A 26472-nucleotide genomic window follows, 5' to 3' on the forward strand; every position below is an offset into this window, starting at 1 on the left:
CAAAAGTAACGCAATATATTATAAGGGATAGGGCGTCATTTGAGAACCAGTCAAGACCTTCCTTGTAGAAATATTAGTGGCAGTAAGATCATACTAGAAACCATAGTGTATTTATATAATTTTTTTCAGATGAAGAAATAATGAAGAAACACTGATACGAATCAAGACTGTTTATTCGTCATCATAACCTGGTCAGTAGTTCCACCACGTCCTCTGAGCGCTAGCACTATAAAAAGCCACAATCACCATCCTGTATGACACAGCCAGAGGGCAGCATATACTTCACACACACACACACGCACACGCACACACACACACACACACACACACACACACACACACACACACACACACACACACACACACACACACACACACACACACACACACGCGCGCGCGCGCGCCATATTGGACAGAACCATATACAGTAGCTCCTCTTAAAAGTTGGCCTCTTTTTACCATCCCATAGTGGTACTGTGGCATAGGTCATAATACATTTCAGAACAAACACATTGCATCATATGAGAGAGTGGAAATCCAGCTGTAAGCGGATTTGAGTAACTTCGGCATGCTTGCACATGCACCCCTTACTGTTCTGTACCTACCCTTTCATTTGCTATGTACTGTATGTCAGAGGGGCTCAATTCACTGTAAGGTAAGCAACTGGCGCTAGAGACATTTTCAATCTAATTCACAAGCACCAAAACATGAGAAAGGTCTTCTCAACAAGTCGAAGTAGAGACCAGCAGTAAAAAGTTAATAAGTTACATTTATGTTCAGATTCTTAGGTAGCCTATTGTTCATTAGTCTGTAGCTAGAACATACAAGAAATGCCACTAAGAAAGGGAAAGCGGATTCTCACAGTTTCAAAGCAGAACAAGGTTCTCGTAATAGAGGGTGATACATATGGAAACACGCAGACACACACACTCACACGCGTTCAACATCAACAAGGATTAAAACTTTAACATCAGTAATATCGCTGTTTTACAAAACATTTTGTAATGCGTCTTCATAACTTGACAGAATATCCCAATAGTATTCACCATATTTATAAATTGGATACATTTAACAGGTCATTTATATTACATGTTTATGTTATGTCATATGTTACTAGGACCGTCAATAATATTAATGGGGTTCAAATGGACACAAGATACAGTAAAAACACCACATTTCTCCTTGCAGGACAGACCAAATATGCAAGCACCAAAAACAAATGACCAATGAATATACAGTTACTGTTTTCCCCCAACACAGTGCTGATTATATCCAGGGGTGAAAGCAAGCAGGTCCTGTACAGAGTACCGGCAAAATAAATAGTGGGGGTACACTGTACCGGTAAAACATGAGCCTGTCACAATAATTAAAACATAGTGATTCCAAGAAAACTGTAGGCTTATATACTATTACTTATCATTACCGCATGTTAGTCGCATGAAGAATGAGCGAACAGACAAAAACGCTTGGGTTACGCTCTAAAATGCAGCGTGATTCGACAATAACACAGAAATTTTGCCAAGGCAGAGATAAGTGGCCGAGACGGGCGTGGACAGCAGAGGACGCATTAATTCAGGTTACAAGACTTTTGTAGGCCCAGTGAGTGACCATCACAGAATGTCATTCACTAAACTTTTTGGTGTTTTGCAACTGATGTCTTTTAGCATTTATCAAATGGCAGGTGCACAGTGCACGGATGCGGGAATTATTTTAGAGTCGAATAACGTGTGCGGGAAGCCTATAGTAGCCTTTTGGAGTAATTGTTTGACAATCAGATGAAAACATTATGACTGGTTGTGTTTATGATACATTAAAAGGTAGGCCAATACATTTTAAAAGTTAACAGTAATCTTTACTATTAGGTCACAGAGATCCTATTAAATTAATAGGGATTCTATAAGTAATTATATTATTAGGCCCATAAAAAAATGGCGTGCACGTGTGTAACGGATGTGAAATGGCTAGCTAGTTAGCGGGTACGCGCTAGTAGCATTTCAATCAGTTACGTCACTTGCTCTGAGACTTTAAGTAGGGTTTCCCCTTGCTGTGCAAGGGCCGCGGCTTTTGTGGAGCGATGGGTAACGACGCTTCGTGGGTGTCAGTTGTCGATGTGTGCAGAGGGTCCCTGGTTCGCGCCCGTGTCGGGGCGAGGGGACGGTATAAAGTTATACTGTTACACGTGCACTCATAGGAGGTCCTCATTAAATATACTTTCACCCCTGATTACATTATAGTTGGCATGTAAGTAACATGTCTGAAGTTGTGGTTGTAGTTCAGTGGCCAGCAGATGGGGCTGTAGCTCACTGGTCCTTCCCATCATGGATCTGCTGCTGCATCTTATTTAGCATCTCTTGCATCCTCGCCAACTGCAGAGAGAGAGCAAAAAGGGGGGTGGGGTAGAGAGAAAGTGTGCGAGAAAGAGACAGAGAAAGTGAGAAGTTAGAGAGGAGGTAGAGAGAGAGTACGAGTGGTAATACCATTTCTGTCCTTTCTAGGATCTCTCTATAAACTGGAGACTATCCTGTATAGGTGATGTTACCCATAATGACATAGCAGTTTACCTCTTCATCTTTCATCTTGATGAGTCTGTCTGTCTCCACATCTGGGGTGGATAGGGACAGGATGGGGATCGGGCTTTCCATGCGGTTGTCCTGCGTCAGTTTACTGAGGGGAAAACACATAAGGAACATGAATACAGACTCACACAAGGGCAATATTAATAAACATCACTTCAGATATAAAGTATAAATCCAAGCACCTCATACTTCGGTCTTGCACTCTGTCTGACCTCTACAACAGGGTTTCCCAAACTCGTTCCTGAGGCCCCCTCTGGGTGCACATTCTGGTTTTTGCCCTAGCTTTGCCTAAGCGTTGATTATTTAAAGCTACTGTGTAATTCTAGGGCAAAAAACAAAATGTGCACCCGGGGACCGAGTTTGGGAAACCCTGCTCTACAGTATACACACAGACGCACATACCTGGTCATGTCCTGTATACACTGGGCTCTGTAGTTCTCATAGTGCACATCACATGTCACGTCTTTGAGGTCATGCATGTGGGAGCGAATCAACATGTTCCTCAGCTTCACAAAGTCACAGTGAGACTGGTTCTCCACTGAAACACAAACACAAACAGACAATCACTGACATGATTTGCTTCGATAAAACATTCCTCTCTGTTGTATCCACCAGCAGTGATGCACTGTATCCTATTAGGAACAGGGCGTTTTCTGAGAAAAAAACTGAGCCTAATCATAATGCATTGGTTGAGACATACGGGTAGATAGAGGTTGTTTTTCATAGTTTGAGTTTCAGCCATTTTTCTTTCAAAAATGTTAATAATATGTGAGGAAAAGCATGTTTCACCATGCAACTTAAAGAGTCAAAGCCCTGAGTAATATTGGTCTGTGTCCTCCATTGTTGTCACCCACCTTCCACAATACCCCATGGATAGAGTCTCCCTCTCACTCTCTGGCCCCTGGCCTCAACCACTGTGTTACTGCCAATCACTGCTAACGGACAGCACTCCTACACACACACACACATGCGCACACACAGACATGCGCGTACACACACAGGTTAGGATTTGGCATGATAGATTGACATGTTAGAAGGTTTGGTTGAGTTTAGAGTTCTTGTTCCGCTCATAACTCTATTCTTAATGTTCGGTCTCCAGTTGTGTGTCTCACCTTCAGTTCTTTGTCCAGTTGTTTGAACTCCTCATCCTCATCAGAGTCACACTCTGGGAACTGGTACACCTTAATGCCAAACCTCTCAATTTCCTCACGGACCTACACGCACACACAAACGAACACGCGAACACACACACGTGCAAACACGTGGCACCACACATTGTGCTGGGTGAGCAACTTCCTAAAGTTCGTGCATCCAATCTTACAATCACAATGTGACACCTGCTTCAGCAGTTTTAGTCTGTCTACTGTGTTGAACTCACCCTGTCTTTGAGTTTCTTGATCTCATTGGGAGTGAGACAGTCAGCCTTGGCAATGAGAGGAACCACGTTCACCTTCTCATGGAGAGCCTTCATAAACTCAACATCTACTGGACGCAGTCTGCAAGGGAGAGGAGATACCCCGCCTGGTCAGTGTATGTGCGTGTGTACCTGCATGCATGTGTGAGCTTTCATGGAGACTAAGTGCATTCTGACTGAGGTGGACAGTAATAACAGTGTTTGCTGGTTGAGTTGTATTGGTGCTGTTTACATAGTATCCTCCTGCCATCACACTCAGGATGTGTTATTACTATCTATACCTGTCATTACACTATCACATTCCTGTGTATGTATGTGTGTGTGTTTATGTTACCCGTGTCCGAACGGAGGAATGAAGTAGAGACAGCAGTGGACTCTGTTGTCCTGTATATTCTTCCTGTTCAGTCCACTCTCATCTCTGAAGTACTGCTCAAATTGCTGGTCGATGTAGTCTGTGATCGGCTTCCAGCTACACACACACACACACACACACACACACACACACACACACACACACACACACACACACACACACACACACACACACACACACACACACACACACACACACACACACACACACACACGCCACAATCAGTCAAGGCTTACAGGAACTGTCAAAATAGAGTTGCACACTATATATAAGCTCCCAGTAATTCATAACCCTGAAGTAGGCAATGTGATGCTGAAACGTTGGTGGTTTATATATTGTGACTCTCTTTATATATTTTTCATAGCCTACAGTTTACTTTCGGTTAGTCAGCATCTCTACTAACATTTTTGGGTGTGCGCCAGCTCATGTTTACAGGAACGACATACAAGATGAATTTCTGCTATCATTCCTATTTTAGGTCAATCTTCTAACCCAGTGTTTCCCAACTCCAGTCCTAGAGTTCCCCAACAGAACACATTTTTGTTGTAGCCCCGGACAAGCACACCTGATTCAACTTGTCAACTAATCATCAAGCCCTTATTGAGTTGAATCAGGTGAGTTTGTCTGGAACTACAATAAAAATGTGTTCTGTTTGGGGAACTCAAGACTGGAGTCGGGAAACATTGTTCTCACCCGTAAAGAAGCCTCAAAGAGATTTAGCTCACCATTCATTGTTGTTGACAGCGTCTCCAAACCCTGGCGTGTCTACAATGGTCAATTTGAGCTTCACTCCTTTCTCCTCAATGTCTACTGTATGCTTAATGATCTCCACTGTCTGGTTGATACGCTCTGAGAGATGGAGGGATGGATAGAGAAAGGGAAGAGAACCTCTAATGAGATGGCATTTTAAAATTGCTCTAGATTACATTTTAATGTGTGTGTGTGTGTGTCACTCACCCTCAGCGTTGAGTAGTTTCCTGTCCTTGTACAGGTCTGTGAGGAACAGGCTGTTGACCAGAGTAGATTTACCCATACCAGACTCCCCTGTAACATGATATACATATTACATACACTGAACAAAAATATAAGCGCAACAATTTCAACGATTTTACTGTGTTACAGTTCATATAAGGAAATCAATCAATTGAAATAAATTCATTAGGCCCTAATCTATGGATTTCACATGACTGTGAATACAGATTTGCATCTGTTGGTCACAGATACCTTAAAAAAAAGGTAGGGGTGTGGATCAGAAAACCAGTCAGTATCTGGTGTAACCACCATTTGCCTCATGCAGCGAGACACATCTCCTTCTCATAGAGTTGATTGTGGCCTGTGAAATGTTGTCCCACTCCTCTTTAATGTGCAAAGTTGCTGGATATTGGCAGGAAATGGAACACGCTGTCGTGCTCAATGGGTGACATGTCTGGTGAGTATGCAGGCCATGGAAGAACTGGCTGGGACATTTTACGCTTTCAGGAATTGTGTACAGATCCTTTCGACATGGAGCCGTGCATTATCATGCTGAAACATGAGGTGATGGAGGTGGATGAATGGTACAACAATGGGCCTCAGGATCTCGTCATGGTATCTCTGCATTCAAATTGCCATCAATAAAATGGAATTGTGTTTGTTGTCCGTAGCTTATGCTACCCATACCATAACCCCACCACCACCATGGGGAACTCTGTTTACAACATCTGTCATCTGCCCGGTACAGTTGAAATCTGAATTAATTTGTGAAGAGCACACTCCTCCAGTGTGCCAGTGGCCATCGAAGGTGAGCATTTGCCCACTGAAGTCGGTTACGATGCCAAACTGCAGTCAGGTCAAGACCCAGGTGAGGACAACTAGCAGGCAGATGAGCTTCCCTGAGACAGTTTCTGACAGTTTGTGCAGAAATTGTTGTGCAAACCCACAGTTTCATCAGCTGTCCGGGTGGCTGGTCTCAGACGATCCCACAGGTGAAGACACCGGATGTGGAGGTTGTTACACGTGGTCTTCGGTTGTGAGCCCGGTTAGACGTACTGACAAATTCTCTAAGATGACGTTGGAGGTGGCTTATGGTAGAGAAATTAACATTAAATTATCTGGCAACAGCTCTTGTGGACATTCCTGCAGTCAGCATGCCAATTGAACGCTTCCACAAAACTTGAGACATCTTTGGCATTGTGTTGTTTGACAAAACTGCACATTTTAGAGTGGCCTTTTAATGTCCCCAGCACAAGGTGCACCTGTTTAATGGTCATGCTGTTTAATCAGCTTCTTGATATGCCAAACATGTCAAGTGGATGGATTATCTTGGCAAAGGAGAAATGCTTACTAACAGGGATGTAAGTAAACAAATGTGTGCACAAAATGTGAGAGAAATAAGCTTTTTGTGCATATTAAAACATTTCTGGGATCTTTTATTTCATCTCATGAAACATGGGACCAACACTTTAGATGTTGCGTTTATATTTTTGTTCAGTATATCATGTTTCTAAACAACCACCAACACACAAAAACGGCCATCAACACTAACACTGAGTCAACATTCATGAAAACACATTAAGTACTTAATATCACTGGGTTGTTTTACTTTTACTAGAGTAAATGCTACAAACAATACTTTCACTGACCGGCGACCATGAGAGTGAAGTCAAAACCCTTTTTCACTGACTTCCTGTGCACCTGGTTAGGGAGGGTGGCAAAGCCCACATACTGCTTCTCCTGAGAGAGAGAGAGAGAGAAATAGAGACAGAGAGAGAGACAGAGAGAGAGAGACTCAGTCACACTCACACAATAGGTAAACAAACATACAATATCCTCAGTCGGATATCTATTCAAAGCAACATTCCCAAGAGCTAAATAAATTAGAAAAAATTAGTCATTTAAATTCAAATACAGCTCAAATTCAAACTCAACTCAACTCACGTTCAACCCACAAATCCCTTGACAATAGCAGGGGAGAAAGGGGGAAATGCATTCATGAAATTAGAGTCTCTAAGACCTGGCGCTGTGCTTTTTCCACACACACCAACAGACACACAAACACACACACAAACACAGTGAGAGAAAGAGAGAGAAAAGTATGACTGATCTTTAACCTTTACACCACACAATGGCTGTCTATCTGGCATCTCTCCTCATCCCCTTCTGACACCATTCACACATCATCCAAAGCTTCTCCTTACTCACAATCTACAGTACTGAAGAACCCCCCCCCCCCCACACACACACACACACACTAACAGCCTTACCAGTCTACCAAGGCCAGAGTCTGGCAGCCAACGGAGGGTGACAAAGGCTGTATTGACCAGACATACATGCCCTTTTTTAAACCCCAAACAAACACAAACACACGCCAAAGAAATACTCAGTCAGGGTCTATAATAAGTTGTCATAATCTGTCATGTGCATTCCCGACAGCTCCTGGGGCAAGGCTTACATACACAAACACGCATACACACGGTCACAGCATACATAGACATGGAAGAGAGCTAGTGCTGAAGTCACACACACAGAGAATTGGGAAATCTATATCAATGAGTATTCATACAAACATCTGACTTACTTCTAGGGTGTGTGTGGGAACAAATATGCCACAGTCAGAACAAACAAACTACCCATAAATCTGTCATGAACGCATCAGGACATGACTTAAGAAAACAGTATGTTCTATATTCCATACTAATATGACATGTTAGAGAGAGAAAGATGGTGTTTCTATGAGAGTTTGCTGACCTGTGTGTGTGTGTGTGTGTGTGTGTTAAATGTCAATTTCTCTTTGACATTGACCCCCTCTCCCTTCTCTTTCTCTCTCCTCTCACTCCCTATCCTCTCTCGCCTGTCACGTTCCAGTTCTTTACCTTCCGCCTCGCGGTTCTGACTCGAGGGCACAGCAAGCGTTCCACTAGTTTCTCCTGCAGCATGATAGCATCCATACCAAGCCAGCACGACACCAACAGGGAAAAGGTTTTCCAAAGGACAAAAACAGAGCAACCTCCTCACAACGCTTCTCTTATGCACCCCTCTACTCCTCTCTACCTCTCCGTCAGTCCACACTCTTCTCAATACACACACCGCTTTCCTATTCTCCCTCACTATGTCTTTGTTCCTCCTACTCTCCTCCTCTTTCTTTCTCCTCTTTCTCTCTCTCCTCTGTCCCGCCACGCTCTACTGCTCCCTGTTCAGACAGGTAGGGGGGAATTCTGATAGAGGGAGAAAAGGAGAGAGCGAGAGCTAGGGGGGTAGACAGGAGGAAATAAAATGGTAGGACGGAGTGAGAGAGGTAGTAAGAGGTAGCAATTTAGTGGAGGAAGAGAGGGACGGAGGGGGAAAGTGAAGGAATAAAAGACACTCATTCATTCACCACATAGTCCCTCCCCCCTTTCCACCATTAGAAAAATAAAGCACGCACTGCTACAGTAATGACCTACAGTATAGCAGCCCAGAGCAGAGAGAGCGCAAAAGAGAGAAACAGACAGACAAGAGAGGGCTAAATAATCTAGCCCATATCTGACCATAATAGTGATAAGTTGTCAAAGAACAACACAGTGTCCTATAGCAGAGACACAAACCCTTTGTGTGGTTCAAGTGTGGACTTGTAAAAGACAGTAACCTGTCACTCAGAGCTGAGTGAAGCTTAAAGGACCTCTTAACCCAGCCCTGTGATGACGATAGCAAGAGATGTGTGACTCAATGGCTATATCAAGAGACTAGCCGACGTCTAGACTGGACATCAGCCATACAACAAAAGGCCCCTGCTGTGGAAATTACACTAAAAGTATCAAAGGAGACGTTCTCTCATGAAATTAAATCTAAGTTTATTGGTTGCGTAAACAGTTTAGCAGGTGTTATAGTGGTGCAACAAAATGCTTATGTTGCTTGCTCCTATGAATGCAGTCAAATGTCAAAAGAACGGCGGGACGAATCCTGGATGTTCAACCCAAATAGCACTGTAGCTGTATCAAAATGCAATCTATACATATGTACACCGGGGGAATTTACACAAGATAAGTTCATGTAGATTTAATATAGTGTGAGCTACAGTATGTCGTGAATCCAGTATATAAATAAATATGCAGTGTGTATAGACAGTGTAACTAAAATACAATGTACAGTAGTAGAAATATTTTAATAAACTATGGTCGGGGATACAGTATTCAAACACACTTCCTTTGACACCCGGGTGCTGAATGCAGCCCGACAGAAGGCTCTCAATGGTGCTCTGTAGAAGTTTGTGAGGGTCTTAGGGGCTATGCCGAATTTCTTCTGCCACCTGAGGTTGTAGAGGCGCTGTTGCGCCTTCTTCACCACAATGTCGGTGTGGCGAGACCATTTCAGGTCCTCATTGATGTGCACGTTGAGGAACTTGAAGATTTTGACCTTATCCACTGCGGCCCCGTCGATGAGGATGGGTGCGTGCTCCCTCTTCTGTCTCATGTAGTTCACGATCAGCTCCTTTGTTTGGTTGACGTTGAGGTTATTTTCCTGGCACCACTCCACCAGGGCTCTAACCTCCTCTCTGTAGGCTGTCTCGTCGTTGTTAATCAGGCCTGTTGACACTGTTGTGTCATCAGTAAACTAGATGATTGAGTTGGAGTCGTGCATGGCCACGCAGTCATGGGTGAACAGGGAGTACAGAAGGGGGCTGAGCACACACCCCTGGGGAGCCCCCGTGTTGAGTATCAGCATGGCGGAGGTGTTGTTGCCGACCCTCAGGAAATCTAGGATCCACTTGCATAGAGAGGAGTTCAGACAGAAGGCCCTGAGCTTAATGCCGAGCTTGAAGGGCAGTATGGTGTTAAAAGCTGAGTTGTAGTCTATGAACACCATTCTGACATAGGTGTTCCACTTGTCCAAGTGGGATAGGGTGGTGTGTAGTGCAATGTTGATTGCGTTGTTCATAGATCTGTTGGCGCAGTATGCAAATTGTAGTGGTTAAGGGTGTCAGGTATGGTGGAGGTAATACGGTCCTTGACTATCCTTTCAAAGCACTTCATGATGACAGAAGTGAGTGCTACGGGGCAATAGTAATTTAGTTCAGTTACTTTGGCTTGCTTGGGTACAGGAAGAATGGTGGCCAACTTTAAGCAAGTGAGGACTACAGTCTGGGAAACACTCCAGCCGGCTGGTCTGCGGATGCTCTGGGGACGCAGCTTGGAATGCCATCCGGGCCAGCAGCCTTACGACGGTTTACAAGCTTGAAGGTCCTACTCACGTCGCCTACACAGATTGGGAGCCCGCAGTCCTCGTGAGCAGCGGGGGCACACGTCGTCATCTCTCTGTTTAGCATGTCTGGGAGTGAGGCATCAGTGACTGTGACGTGGCTAGTTTTACTTTTATAATCCGTATTGTCTTAAATTCCTGCCACATGCGTCTCGTGTCTGAGGCGTTGAATTGCAACTCTGTACCTGTACTGTCTTTTTGCCTCTTTGATTTTCTTGGTCATAGGTGGTCTGTTCATATTTCCAGACACTCTACCGTGGTTAAATGCGGTGGTTTGCGCTAAACCAAAAACGCTATTTGCGTTATTGGTTTGGGTATGTTTTAATCATCACTGTAGGAACAACATCCTCTATCCACTTCCTGATGAACCCAGATAGAATGGAATGGAGAATAACAAGGATCCAATGTATTTTCCCTGTGAGTGAGGCAAAAGATGTTGTTTGAAATTCGGAAGAATTTTCCTTACATTTCCTTTGTTAATGTCCCTGGCTACAAGAAATGAGACCTCAGGATATGTTGTTTCCAATTTGTTAAAAGTCCTGTGTAATTCCTTGCAGTGTTGGTTTGTTGGGGGATGTACACAGCCGTGATACAAGCATGCACTCCACACACTGTGAAACAGGACAGGGTGTGGTGGGCAATTGTTGCCAGATGTGGGCCCATGGAGTGTGTGTGTGAGTGTCTGGGTTCAGTGGTGATATCTCAGTTAAGCTACCACTGGAGGACAGACACGGGGTTCAAGACAAATGGAGCTCAGAAAGCTATGGTACCCCAGACAGAGTGGGCAACATCAATTGGTCGATCTCCAAGGCATTCCTAATCGATTACCAAATATTTATTTAAAAAAACCAACGATAAAGCCTTGCATTCCTCTTTTTGATTTGTTTCACGCTGTTGGTGGTAGGTGCACTTGACTCAGCAGTCCTAACGCTGGGAAGGCAAAGTGTTCCCATTTTGAACCATTTCATGTGTCTGAAGGTAAAACTCTGCCTACCCGGCAGGCCCAGAGAGCTATAGGCCTTCCGCTGGCCAATCAGATAGCTCAGATCACCGTGTCTGCAGTTTCCTCGAGCCATAGACTGTAAAAAGAAGCCTTGAACACATAGCAAAGTTGATACTGTGAGATTTCAAAACTTTTAAAACCATGACACGAATACAGCAAAGAGCTCCTGTTTTTAAGAGTAAGTTCATGTTTAAGTTGTATTCAGCAGTCAACACTTTTATAAGCCATAAAATGCACATTCTTCCTACTTCCATTCACGCGACAACCAGCACTGCAGCTGCAATGAATGAATATAGCAAAGTGTTCCGATAAGCTTGCGTTGTTACAGTGCCTTCGGAAAGTATTCAGACCCCTTGACTTTTTCCACATTTTGTTACGTTCCAACCTTATTCTACATTTTATTTATTTGTTTAATCCTCAGCTATCTACACACAATCGCCCATAATGATAAAGCGAAAACAGTCACTGTTTTTATTTTATTTTTGCAAATGTATTAAAAATAATAAACAGAAATACCTTATTTACATAAGTATTCAGACCCTTTGCTATGAGACTCAGGTGCATCCTGTTTCCATTTATCATCGTTGAGATGTTTCTACAACTTGGTTGGAGTCCAACTGTGGTAAATTCAATTGATTGGACATAATTTGGAAAGGCACACACCTGTCTGTATAAGGTCCCACAGTTGACAGTGCATGTCAGAGCAGAAACCAAGCCATGAGGTCGAAGGAATTGTCCTTAGAGCTCAGAGACAGGATTGTGTCGAGCCACAGATCTGGGGAAGGGTACCAAAACATTTTTTGCAGGATTGAAGGTCCCCAAGAACACAGTGGCCTCCATCATTCTTAAATGGAAGAAGTTTGGAACCACCATGGCTCTTCCTAGAGCTGGCCGCCTGGTGAGCTAATTATTTTGCTCACTACTCTGTGCCTCACAAGTAATACAATACATGATGTATTACCAGCGTGATCATATACCTACATTTTTTAAATATAAATTCAAAATGGTCTGAAATGAACAACATTGACAGGGAAATTCAAGCACAGCCAATATGCAGTGATAATTTATTGGGCCTACAGCCTACTGCACAAATCTCATTGCTACAGAACTGTTTTTAATTGGTTAATGTTGCATGTTTAAAAAAAATCTGAGCGGTAGATTTCAGCTTGCATTTTGACTCAAAAAGTGATCTTGACTCAGAAAAGGTGACCACTGATCTATGGTATGTTATTTTAACTACTAATCAAGCCCTTGAATAGCTGTATCAGATGTATTAGTGCTGGGTTGGAACAAAAGCCTGAAAAGCTGTGGATCCCTAGGACCTCTCTTCATGGGATAGCTCCAGAAGCTGTAATACCAATCTACATCACACGAGGGAGACAGACCAAAACAGAACAAGTTACATGATGAAGGCAGTTATCAACAGAAATGTATTGTGCTATGAAGCTAAGCTACTGTTTAAAGTAAGATATAAGAACACATATCAGATTCCAGCATTTGAAAGAAAACTTGACTGACTCTCAGGAGTGAATGAAAAAAGAGACAACATGAGCAGCAGATTTGGCAGGGTGTGTGACTGAACGGTAGATACTGCTGCTCTGGTGTGTGTGTGTTGGGGGGGTGATGAGAAGATGAATGGAGGAGCGCAGGGGGTCAACGGCAGAGGGTAGGGATGTGCTGGGGTCCACTGTCCAGCTATTTTTATCTGAAGTTGTGTTTATTAATATTGCCCTTGTGTGAGTCTGTACTCATGTACCTCTCATATACCTCTCAGTAAACTGACACAAGACAACCGCAGGGGGGGCAGGACCGAGTTTGGGAAACCCTGGTGTAAGGGACTGAGGATCCAGATAGCAGGGGCAGGGCAAGAGAGAGTTTTGTCTGTGTGTGTGTGTGTGTGTGTGTGTGTGTGTGTGTGTGTGTGTGTGTGTGTGTGTGTGTGTGTGTGTGTGTGTGTGTGTGTGTGTGTGTGTGTGTGTGTGTGTGTGTGTGTGTGTGTGTGTGTGTGTGTGTGTGTGAGATATGGGGTTGGTGTCCTCTGAATAGAACAGATGTCCTAGAGTGACATCACAATAGCCCTCTTCAGGCCCCTCCCTCTCTCTCACTGGCCAGCTGTCCCGCTGGCCTCTGGTAGGACACAGCACAGGGAGTTCTCTCTCACCTTCACACACACGCATGGCCTGATGCACATGCACACACATGTAAACATACACACATGGATACAGCTGACATCATCAGTTGGATAAAGTGATATAGTACATCTTGTGAGCAGTGTTTTGGAGGCCACTGTGAAAGCCACTTATCAGGGACTTATCAGGGTCAGGCAGAGATAATCATCTACATTCGGGCTCCCGAGTGGCGTAGTGGTCTAAGGCACTGCATCTCAGTGCTAGAGGCACTGAGACACCCTGGATCACCCTGGATCAATTCCAGGCTGTAACACAACCGGCCGTGATTGGGAGTCCCATAGGGCGGTGCACAATTGGCCCAGCGTCGTCCGGGTTTGGCCGGTGTAGCAGTTTTAGCAGCCCCTTAGCAATTTTAGGAAGTTGGCATTAGCTGGCCCAGATAGGTTCCCAATCTCCCAACCTTATAAATCTAATCAAATCAAATCTAATTTTATTTGTCACATGCAACTTTACACATGCATTTTATTTGCTGAATACAACAAGTGTAGACTTTACCGTGAAATGCTTACTTACAAGCCCTTAACCAACAGTGCAGTTCAAGAAGAAGAACATATTTACCAAGTAGACTAAAATAAAAAGTAATAATAAAAGTAACACAATAAGAATAACAATAACGAGGCTATATACAGGGGGCACCGGTACCGAGTCAGTGTGCGTGACTATGCATAGTTAACAAACAAGCAGTGTACAAAAGGGGGCGGGTCAATGTAAATTGTCCGGTGGCGATTTTATGAATTATTCAGCAGTCTTATAGCTTGGGGGTAGAAGCTGTTGAGGAGCCTTTTGGTCCTAGACTTGGCGCTCCGGTACCGCTTGCCGTGCGGTAGCAGAGAAAACAGTCTATAACTTGGGTGACTGGAGTCTCTGACAATTTTATGGGCTTTCCTCTTACACCGCCTATTATATAGGTCCTGGATGGCAGGAAGCTTGGCCCCAGTGATGTATTGGGCCATTCACACTACCCTCTGTAGCGCCTTACGGTCAGATGCCGAGCAGTTGCCATACCAGGCGGTGATACAATCGGTCAGGATGCTCTTGATGGTGCAGCTGTAGAACCTTTTGAGGATCTGGGGACCCATGCCAAATCTTTTCAGTCTCCTGAGGGGGAAAAGGTTTTGTCGTGCCCTCTTCACGACTGTCTTGGTATGTTTGGACCATGATAGTTCCTTGGTGATGTGGACACCAAGGAACCTGAAACTCTCGACCCGCTCCACTACAGCCACGTCGATGTTAATGGGAGCCATGTTCGGCCCGCCTTTTCCTGTAGTCCACGATCACCTCCTTTGTCTTGCTCACGTTGAGGGAGAGGTTGTTGTCCTGACCACACACTGCCAGTTCTCTGACCTCCTCCTTATAGGCCGTCTCATTGTTGTCGGTGATCAGGCCTACCACTGTTGTGTCGTCAGCAAACTTAATGATGGTGTTGGAGTCGTGTTTGGCCACGCAGTCGTGGGTGAACAGGGAATACAGGAGGGAATACAGGAGTACACACCCCTGAGGGGCCACAGTGTTAAGGACCAGCGTGGCAGACGTGTTGTTGCCTACTGTTACTACCTGGGGGCGGCCCGTCAGGAAGTCCAGGATCCAGTTCCAGATGGAGGTGTTTAGTCCCAGAGTCCTTAGCTTAGTGATGAGCTTCGTGGGTACTATGGTGTTGAATGCTGAGCTGTAGTCAATGAACAGCATTCTCACATAGGTGTTCCTTTTGTCCAGGTGAGAAAGGGCAGTGTGGAGTGCGATTGAGTTTGCGTCATCTGTGGATCTGTTGGGGCGGTATGCGAATTGGAGTGGGTCTAGGGTGTCCGGGAGTATGCTGTTGATGTAACTATCTACCATGAAGTAATTTCAGCCTATCAATCTAGTTAGAGTAGCTATCTTGTCTAACTACCTTAGCTGGCATGCTTGCTGGCAAGGTTGAGAGAGAGAGAAAGAGAGAGAAAAAGAGAGAAAGAGAGAGAGAAAGAGAGAAAGAGAATCCTCCCTTTAGGTAATCACTGATTATCAGAATCAAACTTCAGAGACATTTTCCCTTTCCAGCTGACAGCAACTAGAGGTCCAGTGATCCAAAGATCAGTCATTCACACAGATGCATTGGTCTTCTTGTTTACTGTTGTAGCCTTTCAGGAAGCTCTTTTCAAAAGGCCACAGCAGTAAACTACACGCATATTACAGAAGTTAAATACACAAAGACAGACACTCATACTACAGACAAACACACACACACACACACATACACACATACACAGGGAAACACACACATAGAGTAAGGCAGATAGACACAACCATGCACACAAGCTGTAAAGTAGCTCCAGAGCCAGGAGATGTGGAGAGGATACATTCTGTGATGTAGACATAAAGAGAGGTGACCTTTCCTGATGACATCTCAGTCCTGTCCAACCTTGCCTTTACACACAATTAAGTCTAAATGCAGCAACAAATGGTTGCTGTGTGTTGGGCCAAATATGCGTACAGATAAATGGAAGGAGAAAAAGAAGGGGAAAGGGGGAAAGATAGAGATGGGAGGTAGATGGAAGACAGGGATAGATCGAGAAGATAGGAGGAGAAAGAGAGGGTGAAGGGAAAAGAGAGGGAAAGATGGTGGAACTTGAGAGATAGAGAGAAAGAGGTTGAGAATGAGAGACGGTGAGATAGAAAGGTTCTTTGGACCCCCATCCCCCATCCCTGTAGTGTTTGCTCTCCTTGGAGACGTGAGCCTCTGTGCTAGGCTCTTTACCATGCTAATCTAACAGCACGTAATGGCAACAATAGTCCTTCTAAAGGACACTTGGCTAGCATAGCCTAGCATTAACGTCTAACCATTCAGCAACAATAGGCTCTTCCACAGTCTAGCTACAAATTGACCCATAGCCCTTTCCCTGTAAGTGGCTTGAGTAGATCTGTAAAGATTAGTAAGTATTGTAGAAGTAGTTCATAACCTATCACGGCACAAGGTGGAACTGTTAGCCACCATATCGTCTATATCAATCCAATCCTTTCAGAGCTACATGAATTGCCAAGTTGCGGGTAGGGTCAGGGGTTTGGAAATGGAGAAAAAGAGGGACACTTGACTAGCGTATCCTAACACTAGCATCTAGCGTCTACCCATTCAGCAGCAAGGGGTTGGTCACCAGGGAGTCCCCCAGGTTACAATACAGTGATAAGTAAAGAGCTGTTGCGTCAAAGGAGCTGGGAACAAGACATTCCTGCATCCGAGTGGGAAAAAACACACACTGTTGGCCTTTATTGTGGTTCAACTGGATGTGCCATTATGAAACACTGTAATGAAGACACCTCCTGTGAGTCAAGAGGAATTTTGAATATTTAATTGTAACCGTGAAAACATCAATGCGCAATACGAAGTGGAAGATAAAGTAACCACATTATTATGCCATTTATTACATTATTATCAGATATTCTTTGATAATGCGTTTTTTCAATGATGCAGCGTATGTGATATGGTTTATCGGTTCAATTTGCAGCAGCAGATACAGTGCCTTCAGAAAGTATTTATACCCCTTGATTTATTCCACATTTTGTTGTGTTACAGCCTGAATTCAATTCATTCTCATCCATTAACACACAATACCCCATAATAACAAAGTGAAAACTTAAGTTCTAATTTAAGTTCTAACTTTAACTAGGCCACTCAGGAACATTCAGTGTAGATTTGGCCTTGTGTTTTAGGATATATGTGAATTTGTCTCCAAATATCTGTTGGAAAGCAGACTGAACCAGGTTTTCCTCTTGGATTTTGCCTGTGCCTATAGCTGTATTCCATTTCATTTTATAAAAATCTCCCTAGTCCTTGCCGATGACAAGCATACCCATAACATGATGCAGCCACTACCAAGCTTAAAAATATGAAGAGTGGTACTCAATGATGTGTTTTATTGGATTGGCCCCAAACATAACACTTTGTATTCAGGACATAAAGTTAATTTCTTTGCCACCTATTTTGCAGTATTACTTTTAAGTGCCTTGTTGCAAACAGTATGCATATTTTGGAATAGTTTTTATTCTGTACAGGCTTCCTTCTTTTCACTCTGCCATTTAGGTTAGTATTTTAAAGTAACTACAATGTTGTTGATCTATCCTCAGTTTTCTCATAACACAACCATTAAACTCAGTAACTGTTTTAAAATCACCATTGGCCTCATAGTGAAATCCCTGAGTAAGGAAGGACGCCTGTATCTTTGTAGTGACTGGGTGTATTGATACAATATCCAAAGCCTAATTAATAACTTCACCATTCTCAAAGGGATATTCACGTCTGTTTTTTTTTAATACACATCTTCCAATCGGTGTCCCCTCTGGTCTTTGTGGGTGAATCTGTGCTTGAAATTCACTACTCGATTGAGGGACCTTACAGATAATTCTATGTGTGGAGTACAGAGATGGGGTAGTTATTCAAAAATCATGTTAACCACTATTATTGAACACGGAATTAATTTGTTAAGTATATTTTTTACCGCTGAACTTATTTAGGCTTGCCACAACGAAGGGGTTGAATACTTATTTGAATTTGTTAATAATTTGTCAAAATTCTACTTTGACATTATGGGGTATTGTGTGTAGATCAGTTACCCAAAATCCGAACTTAATAAATATTTTATTCGGGCTGTAACACAACAAAATGTGGAAAAAGTAAAGGGGTATGAATACTTTCTAATGTTCAATTATTTAGTATTTCATGCATCATACCATTCTCAGCTAATCTTCTAAAATTCCTCAAGGAGGAATTCCTTCATTTTAAAAGATTCCTCACATCTTTTAACATTCCAAAAGGGAGCTTTTCTACCCACATTAGGCGAAAGGAGTCCTCCAATTCTCCTAACAATTTTCATTGGATTTTAGTTCCCAAGTCTCTGATTCCTCCTCTCAAACATCATATAATCTCTAACTTATCAAGGTCACCCAAACACTTCCTTCTTAAAAAGGGGTTTGTAATTCTATCTGGGTCAGGCATGGGTTATTTGCAAAAGCTTTTTAAACGCCTACGCAAAGGCTGAGACATGGGTAGCTGTACAGGGAGAGAGGGAAACCTAGGGATAGAGATAAAATATAAACGTTCTATTCACGTGTGTCGTTTGTGAACTCTCTCTCACACACACACAAACGCACACAAACACACTGCATGTTTGCAGCATGACATAATGACATCAGGTGCCAGAGAAAAATACAAATTTCAGTTCAGATAAAGAACAAAGACAAACACTCAGAACAGGTGAGAGAGAAAGTTGAACATGTAGCTACCAGACAATTTTCTGTAAACAACCATAAACTGATTATGTAGTATCCTTTTGTACTAAAGGGATAGCTCAGATGAACTCGTGGATACCATGTTTATGTATATGCGTCCAGTATGAAGAAAGTTAGAGGTGGTTTCGCAAGCCAATGCTAACTAGCGTTAGCGCAATGACTTGAAGTCTACAAGAACAGTAGACTAGTTGTTCCTATAGATAGTCAGTCATTGAGTTAGCGCTAATTAGTAACTTCCTTCAAACTGGACGCAGATACATAAAAATGGTATGCACTGTGTACAGAGTGCTGGTATGAACATGGTATTGAAGCTAGGTAGGGTTGGTGCTTGTTACATGAAGAGTGGGCAATATTTACCCTCTGATAATGTCCTTTAAGCAGTGCTAAAGAGCTGATTCTACACTCTTACCAATACCGAACAAGACCCCCAGGGGTTCCCCTGTGTCACGTTCGTTGAATGGAGGAGACCAAGGCGCAGCGTGATGTGAATACATTCTTCTATTTATTAACGAAGAACCCTAAACAAACGTGACGCTATATATAAACAAGTGCAGACACAGGCAACTAACCATAGATAATAACCCACAAACTAAACTGGAAAATGGCAACCTAAATAGGATCCCCAATCAGAGACAACGATCAACAGCTGCCTCTGATTGGGAACCAATCTAGGCCACCATAGACCTACATATGCCTAGACTAACTACACACACCTAGACATACATAAACCCTATACAATACCAAAACCCCATAGATATATAAAACCCCTAGACAAGACAAAAAACACACATGCCACCCTCGTCACACCCTGACCTAACCAAAATAATAAAGAAAACAAAGATAACTAAGGTCAGGGCGTCACACCCTGTTTGAATGCCTGCCCCCTGCATGTCCCCCACCCCACCCGGCAAGTCTATCCAAGCCTAGCAGCTGTTCTTCACGAGGGAGGATAGGGAGGGGGTTCCATCTGTGACTACAACCAGCAGCACTGAAGGCTGTGTGTGTGTGTGTGGTGGAGACTGGTCCAAGGCTGGGATGTGAGACAGATGCATATCTCCATCTGAAAAACATCTGTTCAGCCCAGCTAAGTCAAAATCAATATTTATCATATTAACACTCACTGATGCACGACTCATTGTTTTAAACCACATGTAACCATATTTCATAGGGATTACCATGACAACCATGAATGGCAGATGGATGGCCAGGGCTGGTAGAATTCAAACTATTCCTTTTTCCTACACTGTCTTTTCAATCAGAACCTCTGTTGTGTGTGTCTTCATACACTATATATACAAAATAATATGTAAACCCCTTCAAATGAGTGGATTTGGCTATTTCAGCCACACCCATTGCTGCTAGGTGTATAAAATAGAGCATGCCTTACTGAAGAGCTTAGTGACTTTCCACGTAGAAGTCAGTTCGTCAAATTTCTGCCCTGCTAGAGCTGCCCCGGACAACTGTAAGTCAAATCAAATCAAATCAAATTTTATTTGTCACATACACATGGTTAGCAGTGGTTAATGCGAGTGTAGCTAAATGCTTGTGCTTCTAGTTCCGATAATGCAGTAATAACCAACGAGTAATCTAACCTAACAATTCCACAGCTACTACCTTATACACACAAGTGTAAAGGGATAAAGAATATGTACATAAAGATATATGAATGAGTGATGGTACAGAACGGCATAGGCAAGATGCAGTAGATGGTATAGAGTACAGTATATACATATGAGATGAGTAATGTAGGGTATATAAACATAAAGTGGCATAGTTTAAAGTGGCTAGTTATTGTGACTTGGAAATGTTTAGGAGCAACAACGGCTCAGCCATGAAGTGGTAGGCCACACAAGCTCACAGAACGGGACGGCCGAGTGCTGAAGCACGAAGCGCATAAAAATCTCCTGTCCTCGGTTGTAACACTCACTACCGAGTTTCAAACTGTCTCTGGAAGCAATGTTAAAACAAGAACTGTTCGTCGGGAGCTTCATGAAATGGGCTTCCATGACCGAGCAGCCGCACACAAGCCTAAGATCACCATGCGCAATGCCAAGCATTGGCTGGAGTGGTGTAAAGCTCGCCACCATTGGACTCTGGAGCAGTGGAAATGCGTTCTCTGGAGTGATGAATCAGGCTTCACCATCTGGTAGTCCGGCGGATGAATCTACCTGTGCGAATGCATAGTACCAACTGTAAAGTTTGGTGGAGGAGGTATAATGGTCTGGGACTGTTTTTCATGGTTCGGGCTAGGCCCCTTAGTTCCAATGAAGGGAAATCTTAACGCTACAGCATACAATGACATTCTAGACGATTCTGTGCTTCCAAGTTTTTGGCAACAGTTTGGGGAAGGCCCTTTCCTGTTTCAGCATGACAATGCCCTCATGCACAAAGCGAGGTCCATACAGAAATGGTTTGTCAAGATCGGGGTGGAAGAACTTCACTGGCCTGTACAGAGCCCTGACCTCAACCCCATCGAACACCTTTGAGATGAATTGGAACGCTGACTGCAAGCCAAGTCTAATCGCCCAACATCATTGCCCGACCTCACTAATGCTCTTGTGGCTGAATGGAAGCAAGTCCCCGCAGCAATGTTCCAACATCTAGTGGAAAGCCTTTCCAGAAGAGTGGAAGCTGTTATAGAAGCAGGAAGGACCAAATTCATATTAATGCCCATGATTTTGGAATTAGATGTTTAACGAGCAGATGTCCACATACTTTTGGTCATGTAGTGTACAGTAGCTGGCCAGACTAACTTATCAATTTTAAAAAATGTTAGCTGATATGGGCTGATTGAGTGCCTGTCAGTGACTGATATTACAAGAGAAGACATGCTAATGTACTACCAAATTTCAAAATTGCACCTTGTGTATTCTACTATTCTAACCCTCAACAGTAAGTTGAGAACCCAACTGTTGGTTATGCCCAGGGCCCACTCTGCATGTGAGTATACTGGTGCCAAGGAGAACTATAATAAAAACATGTGGTGTAGATTCCACACCATAGTGATTTGTGATAACTGAGTGTCATTGAACTTCAGCCTACACACAGCAATCACCTTTAGGAATGTGTGGGTAGGTTTCTCTCCCAGCATCCGAGAGTGATGAGAATGGAGGGAACAGCGAGGAGGGTAAAGGGAGACGATGGGCTTGATTTGAATGTGACACACCTCTGCATCGCCCCTGGTCTCTCTCAAGAGTGTGCAAAGCTGTCATCAAGGCAAAGGGGGGCTACTTTGAAGAATCTCAAATATATTTTGATTTGTTTAACACTTTTTTGCTTACTACATGATTCCATATGTGTTGTTTCATAGTTTTGATGTCTTCACTATTATTCTACAATTATTATTCTACAAATAGTAAAAATAAAGAAAAACCCTTGAATGAGTAGGTGTGTCCAAACCTTTGACTGGTACTGTATATTTATTATATTTCTCTTTCTGTCTCTTTTGCTCTCTCTCTCTCTCTCTCTCTCTCGCACACACAAACAAACAAACACGCACACACACAGAGACAAAGTCCGACTTACTACCCAGGGAACCACCCTCCCTAAGCACCAGATCAAGTCAAGCAGTGTGTGGGTGCACTGTAGCAACAGACATGCTGCTTGAATATCTCCAATTCATAGTACGATAGAATCTCAGCAAATATAAAAACAGGGAAAGTCCTCACAGGGGGAAAGAATATCGAATGTCTTCAGACACAGGATGTTTGTCCATTCATTAGGGGACATGCACACACGCTGAGTATTTCCAAATCCACACTGTAGTAACTGTACTGTAGTAATCAAGGTTAAGTGTCTTCGAGCAATCATTTCCCAAAAGTTAATTCCGCAATGCTGCCCATGTGATTTTACAGGCTTACTGAACATCTTTCTGCAGCAAACCCAGCTTACAGCTCAAACAATAAGAATTATGGTGCCTTGATTCCTACAGTATGTGAACACCACAAAATCAGCAAGGACCAGTGGACCTATGTGAGCCTCTGCATGACCGTAACAGTATACTGTCAAAGGCCTGGATATAATAGCCTTACAATAAGTTCAGCAATTAGCATTGATTGAGATCAAAATTTAAAAAAAACATAAAACCGTGCTATCAAATCGAATCAAATTTTATTCATCACGTACACAGTTTACAGCAGGTATAAAAGGTGCAGTGTAATGCTTGTGTGCTAGATCCCTCAACATTGCAGTACAATAATCAGTATCAAATCAAATCAAATTTTATTGGTCACATACACATGTGTTGCGAAATGCTTGTGTTCCTCACTCCAACAGTGCAGTAGTATCTAACAATACACAAATCTAAAAGTAAAAGAATGGAATTAAGTAATATATAAATATTAGGTCGAGCAATGTTGGAGTGGCATTGACTAAATACAGTAGAATAGAATAGAGCATATACATATGAGATGTGTAAAGCAGTATGTAAACATTAGTAAAGTGACTAGTGTTCCATTATTAAAGTGGCCAGTGATTACATGTCTATGTATATAGGGCAGCAGCCTCTAAGGTGCAGGGTTGAGTAGCCGCGTGGTAGCCGGCTAGCGATGGCTATTTATTAACAGTCTGATGGCCTTGAGATGCTAGCTGTTTTTCAGTCTCTCAGTCCCAGCTTTGATGGACCTGTACTGACCTCACCTTCTGGATGATAGCGGGGTGAACAGGCCGTGGCTCAGGTGGTTGTTGTCATTGATGATCTTTTTGGCCTCCCTGTGACATCGGGTGCTGTTGGTGTCCTGGAAGGCAGGCAGTGTGCCCCCGATGCACTGGGCAGACCGTACTACCCTCTGGAGAGCCCTGCGGTTGCGTGCGGTGCAATTGCCATACCAGGCGGTGATACAGCCCGACAGGATGCTCTCAATTGTGCACCTGTAAAAGTTTCTGAGGGTCTTAAGAGCCAAATTTCGTCAGCCTCCTGAGGTTGAAGGGGCGCTGTTGCGCCTTCTTCACCACACTGTCTGTGTGGGTGGACCATTTCAGAATGTCAGTGATGTGTACGCCGAGAAACCACCTTCTCCACTGCGGTCCTGTCGATGTCGATAGGGGTGTGCTCCCTCCGCTGTTTCCTGAAGTCCACGATCAGCTCCTTTGTTTTGTTGACTTTGAGAGAGAGGTTATTTTCCTGGCCCCACTCTGCCAGGGCCCTCACCTCCTCCCTGTAGGCTGTCTAATCATTGTTGGTAATCAGGCCTAGTACTGTTGTGTCATCTGCAAACTTGATGATTGAGTTGGAGGCATGCGTGGCCACGCAGTCATGGGTGAACAGGGAGTGCAGGAGGGGGATGAGCACGTACCCGTGTGGGGCCCCTGTGTTGAGGATCAGCGAAGTGTAGGTGTTGTTTCCTACCTTCTACACCTGGCGGCAGCCAGTCAGGAAGTCCAGGACCCAGTTGCACAGGGCGGGGTTCAGACCCAGGGCCCCGAGCTTAATGATGAGCTTGGAGGGTACTATAGTGGATGGCTGAGCTATAGTCAATGAACATCATTCTGATGTAGGTATTCCTCTTGTCCAGATGGGATAGGGCAGTGTGCAGTGCGATGGCATCGTCTGTGGATCTATTGGGGCGGTAAGCAAATTGAAGTGGGTCTAGGGTGTCAGGTAGGGTGGAGGTGATATGGTCCTTGACTAGTCTCTCAAAGCACTTCATGATGACGGAAGTGAGTGCTACGGGGCGGTAGTCGTTTAGCTCAGTTACCTTAGCTTTCTTGGGAACAGGAACAATGGTGGCCCTCTTGAAGCATGTGGGAACAGCAGACTGGGATAAGGATTGATTGAATATGTCTGTAAACACACCAGCCAGCTGGTCTGCGCATGCTCTGAGGACGCGGCTGGGAATGCTGTCTGGGACTGCAGCCTTGCGAGGGTTAACACGTTTAAATGTTTTACTCACCTCGGCTGCAGTGAAGGAGAGCCAGCAGGTTTTGGTAGCGGGCCGTGTCAGTGGCACTGTATTGTCCTCAAAGTGAGCAAAAAAGTTATTTAGTCTGTCTGGGAGCAAGACATCCTGGTCCGCGACGGGGCTGGTTTTCGTTTTGTAATCCGTGATTGACTGTAGACCCTGCCACATACCTCTTGTTTCTGAGCTGTTGAATTGCGACTCTACTTTGTCTCTATACTGGCACTTAGCTTGTTTGATTGCCTTGCGGAGGGAATAACTACACTGTTTGTATTCGGTCATGTTTCCGGTCACCTTGCCCTGGTTAAAAGCAGTGGTTCGCGCGAATGCTGCCATCAATCCACGTTTTCTGGTTTGGGAATGTTTTAATCATTGCTGTGGGTATAATGTCGCCGATGCACTTTCTAATGAACTCGCTCACCGAATCAGCGTATTCTTCAATGTTGTTGTTGGACGCAATGCGGAACATATCCCAATCCACGTGATCGAAGCAGTCTTGAAGCGTGGAATCAGATTGGTCGGACCAGCATTGAACAGACCTGAGCGCGGGAGCTTCTTGTTTTAGTTTCTGTTTGTAGGCTGGAAGCAACAAAATGGAGTCGTGGTCAGCTTTTCCGAAAGGAGTGGGGGAGGGCCTTATATGCGTTGCGGAAGTTAGAATAACAATGATCCAGGATTTTACCAGCCCTGGTAGCACAATCGATATGCTGATAGAATTTAGGGAGTTTTGTTTTCAGATTAGCCTTGTTAAAATCCCCAGCTACGATGAATGCAGCCTCAGGGTGTGTGGTTTCCAGTTTACATAGAGTCAGATAAAGTTTGTTCAGGGCCATCGATGTGTCTGCTTGGGGGGGGGAATATATACGGCTGTGATTATAATCGAAGAGAATTCCCTTGGTAGATAATGCGGTCGACATTTGATTGTGAGGAATTCTTAGTCAGGTGAACAGAATGACTTGAGTTCCTGTATGTTGTTATGATCACACCACGTCTCGTTAATCATAAGGCATACCCCCCCGCCCCTCTTCTTACCAGAAAGATGTTTGTTTCTGTCGGCGCGATGCGTGAAGAAACCAGCTGGCTGCACCGACTCCGTTAGCGTCTCTCGAGTGAGCCATGTTTCCGTGAAGCAAAGAACGTTACAGTCTCTGATGTCTCTCTGGAATGATACCCTTGCTCGGATTTCATCAACCTTGTTGTCAAGAGACTGGACATTGGCGAGTAGTATGCTAGGGAGTGGAGCGCGATGTGCCCGTCTCCGAAGCCTGACCAGAAGACCGCTTCGTTTGCCTCTTTTACGGCGTCGTTGTTTAGGGTCGCCGGCTGGGATCCGATCCATTGTACTGGGTGGAAGGCAAAACACAGGATCCGCTTCGGGAGAGTCATATTCCTGGTCGTAATGATAGTGAGTTGACGTTGCTCTTATATTCAGTAGTTCCTCCCGACCCTATGTAATGAAACCTAAGATTACCTGGGATACCAATGTAAGAAATAACACGGAAAAAAACTAAATACTGCATAGTTTCCTAGGAACGCGAAGCGAGGCGG

General features: G+C 43.9%; 1 protein-coding gene across 1 annotated transcript; it reads right to left on the reverse strand.

Moving 5' to 3' along the window:
• Positions 1 to 155: 155 nt before the first annotated feature.
• LOC139545221 (septin-5-like) lies at positions 156 to 8633 on the reverse strand. Its single transcript, XM_071352749.1, has 11 exons — positions 8215 to 8633; positions 6985 to 7075; positions 5321 to 5407; positions 5089 to 5212; positions 4325 to 4459; positions 3955 to 4072; positions 3689 to 3790; positions 3431 to 3527; positions 2979 to 3114; positions 2562 to 2664; positions 156 to 2366 (listed from the first exon to the last, which is right to left on the reverse strand). Exons 1-11 carry the CDS (start codon positions 8287 to 8289, stop codon positions 2301 to 2303), a joined length of 1134 nt encoding a protein of 377 aa, XP_071208850.1. The 5' UTR covers positions 8290 to 8633; the 3' UTR covers positions 156 to 2300.
• Between the last annotated feature and the right edge of the window lie 17839 nt (positions 8634 to 26472).

The sequence above is a fragment of the Salvelinus alpinus genome, chromosome 19 (assembly GCF_045679555.1).
Source record: "Salvelinus alpinus chromosome 19, SLU_Salpinus.1, whole genome shotgun sequence".
NCBI classification, from domain to species: Eukaryota; Metazoa; Chordata; class Actinopteri; order Salmoniformes; family Salmonidae; genus Salvelinus; species Salvelinus alpinus.

Excerpts from the sequence above, each read along its gene's own strand:
- LOC139545221 (XM_071352749.1), bottom strand. The coding sequence starts at position 8,289 with ATGGATGCTATCATGCTGCAGGAGAAACTAGTGGAACGCTTGCTGTGC. Across the intron at positions 4,460-5,088 it reads GCTGTCAACAACAATGAATG|CTGGAAGCCGATCACAGACT; the intron begins GTGAGCTAAATC and ends GTGTGTGTGTAG. Across the intron at positions 2,367-2,561 it reads TCAAGATGAAAGATGAAGAG|TTGGCGAGGATGCAAGAGAT; the intron begins GTAAACTGCTAT and ends CTCTCTCTGCAG.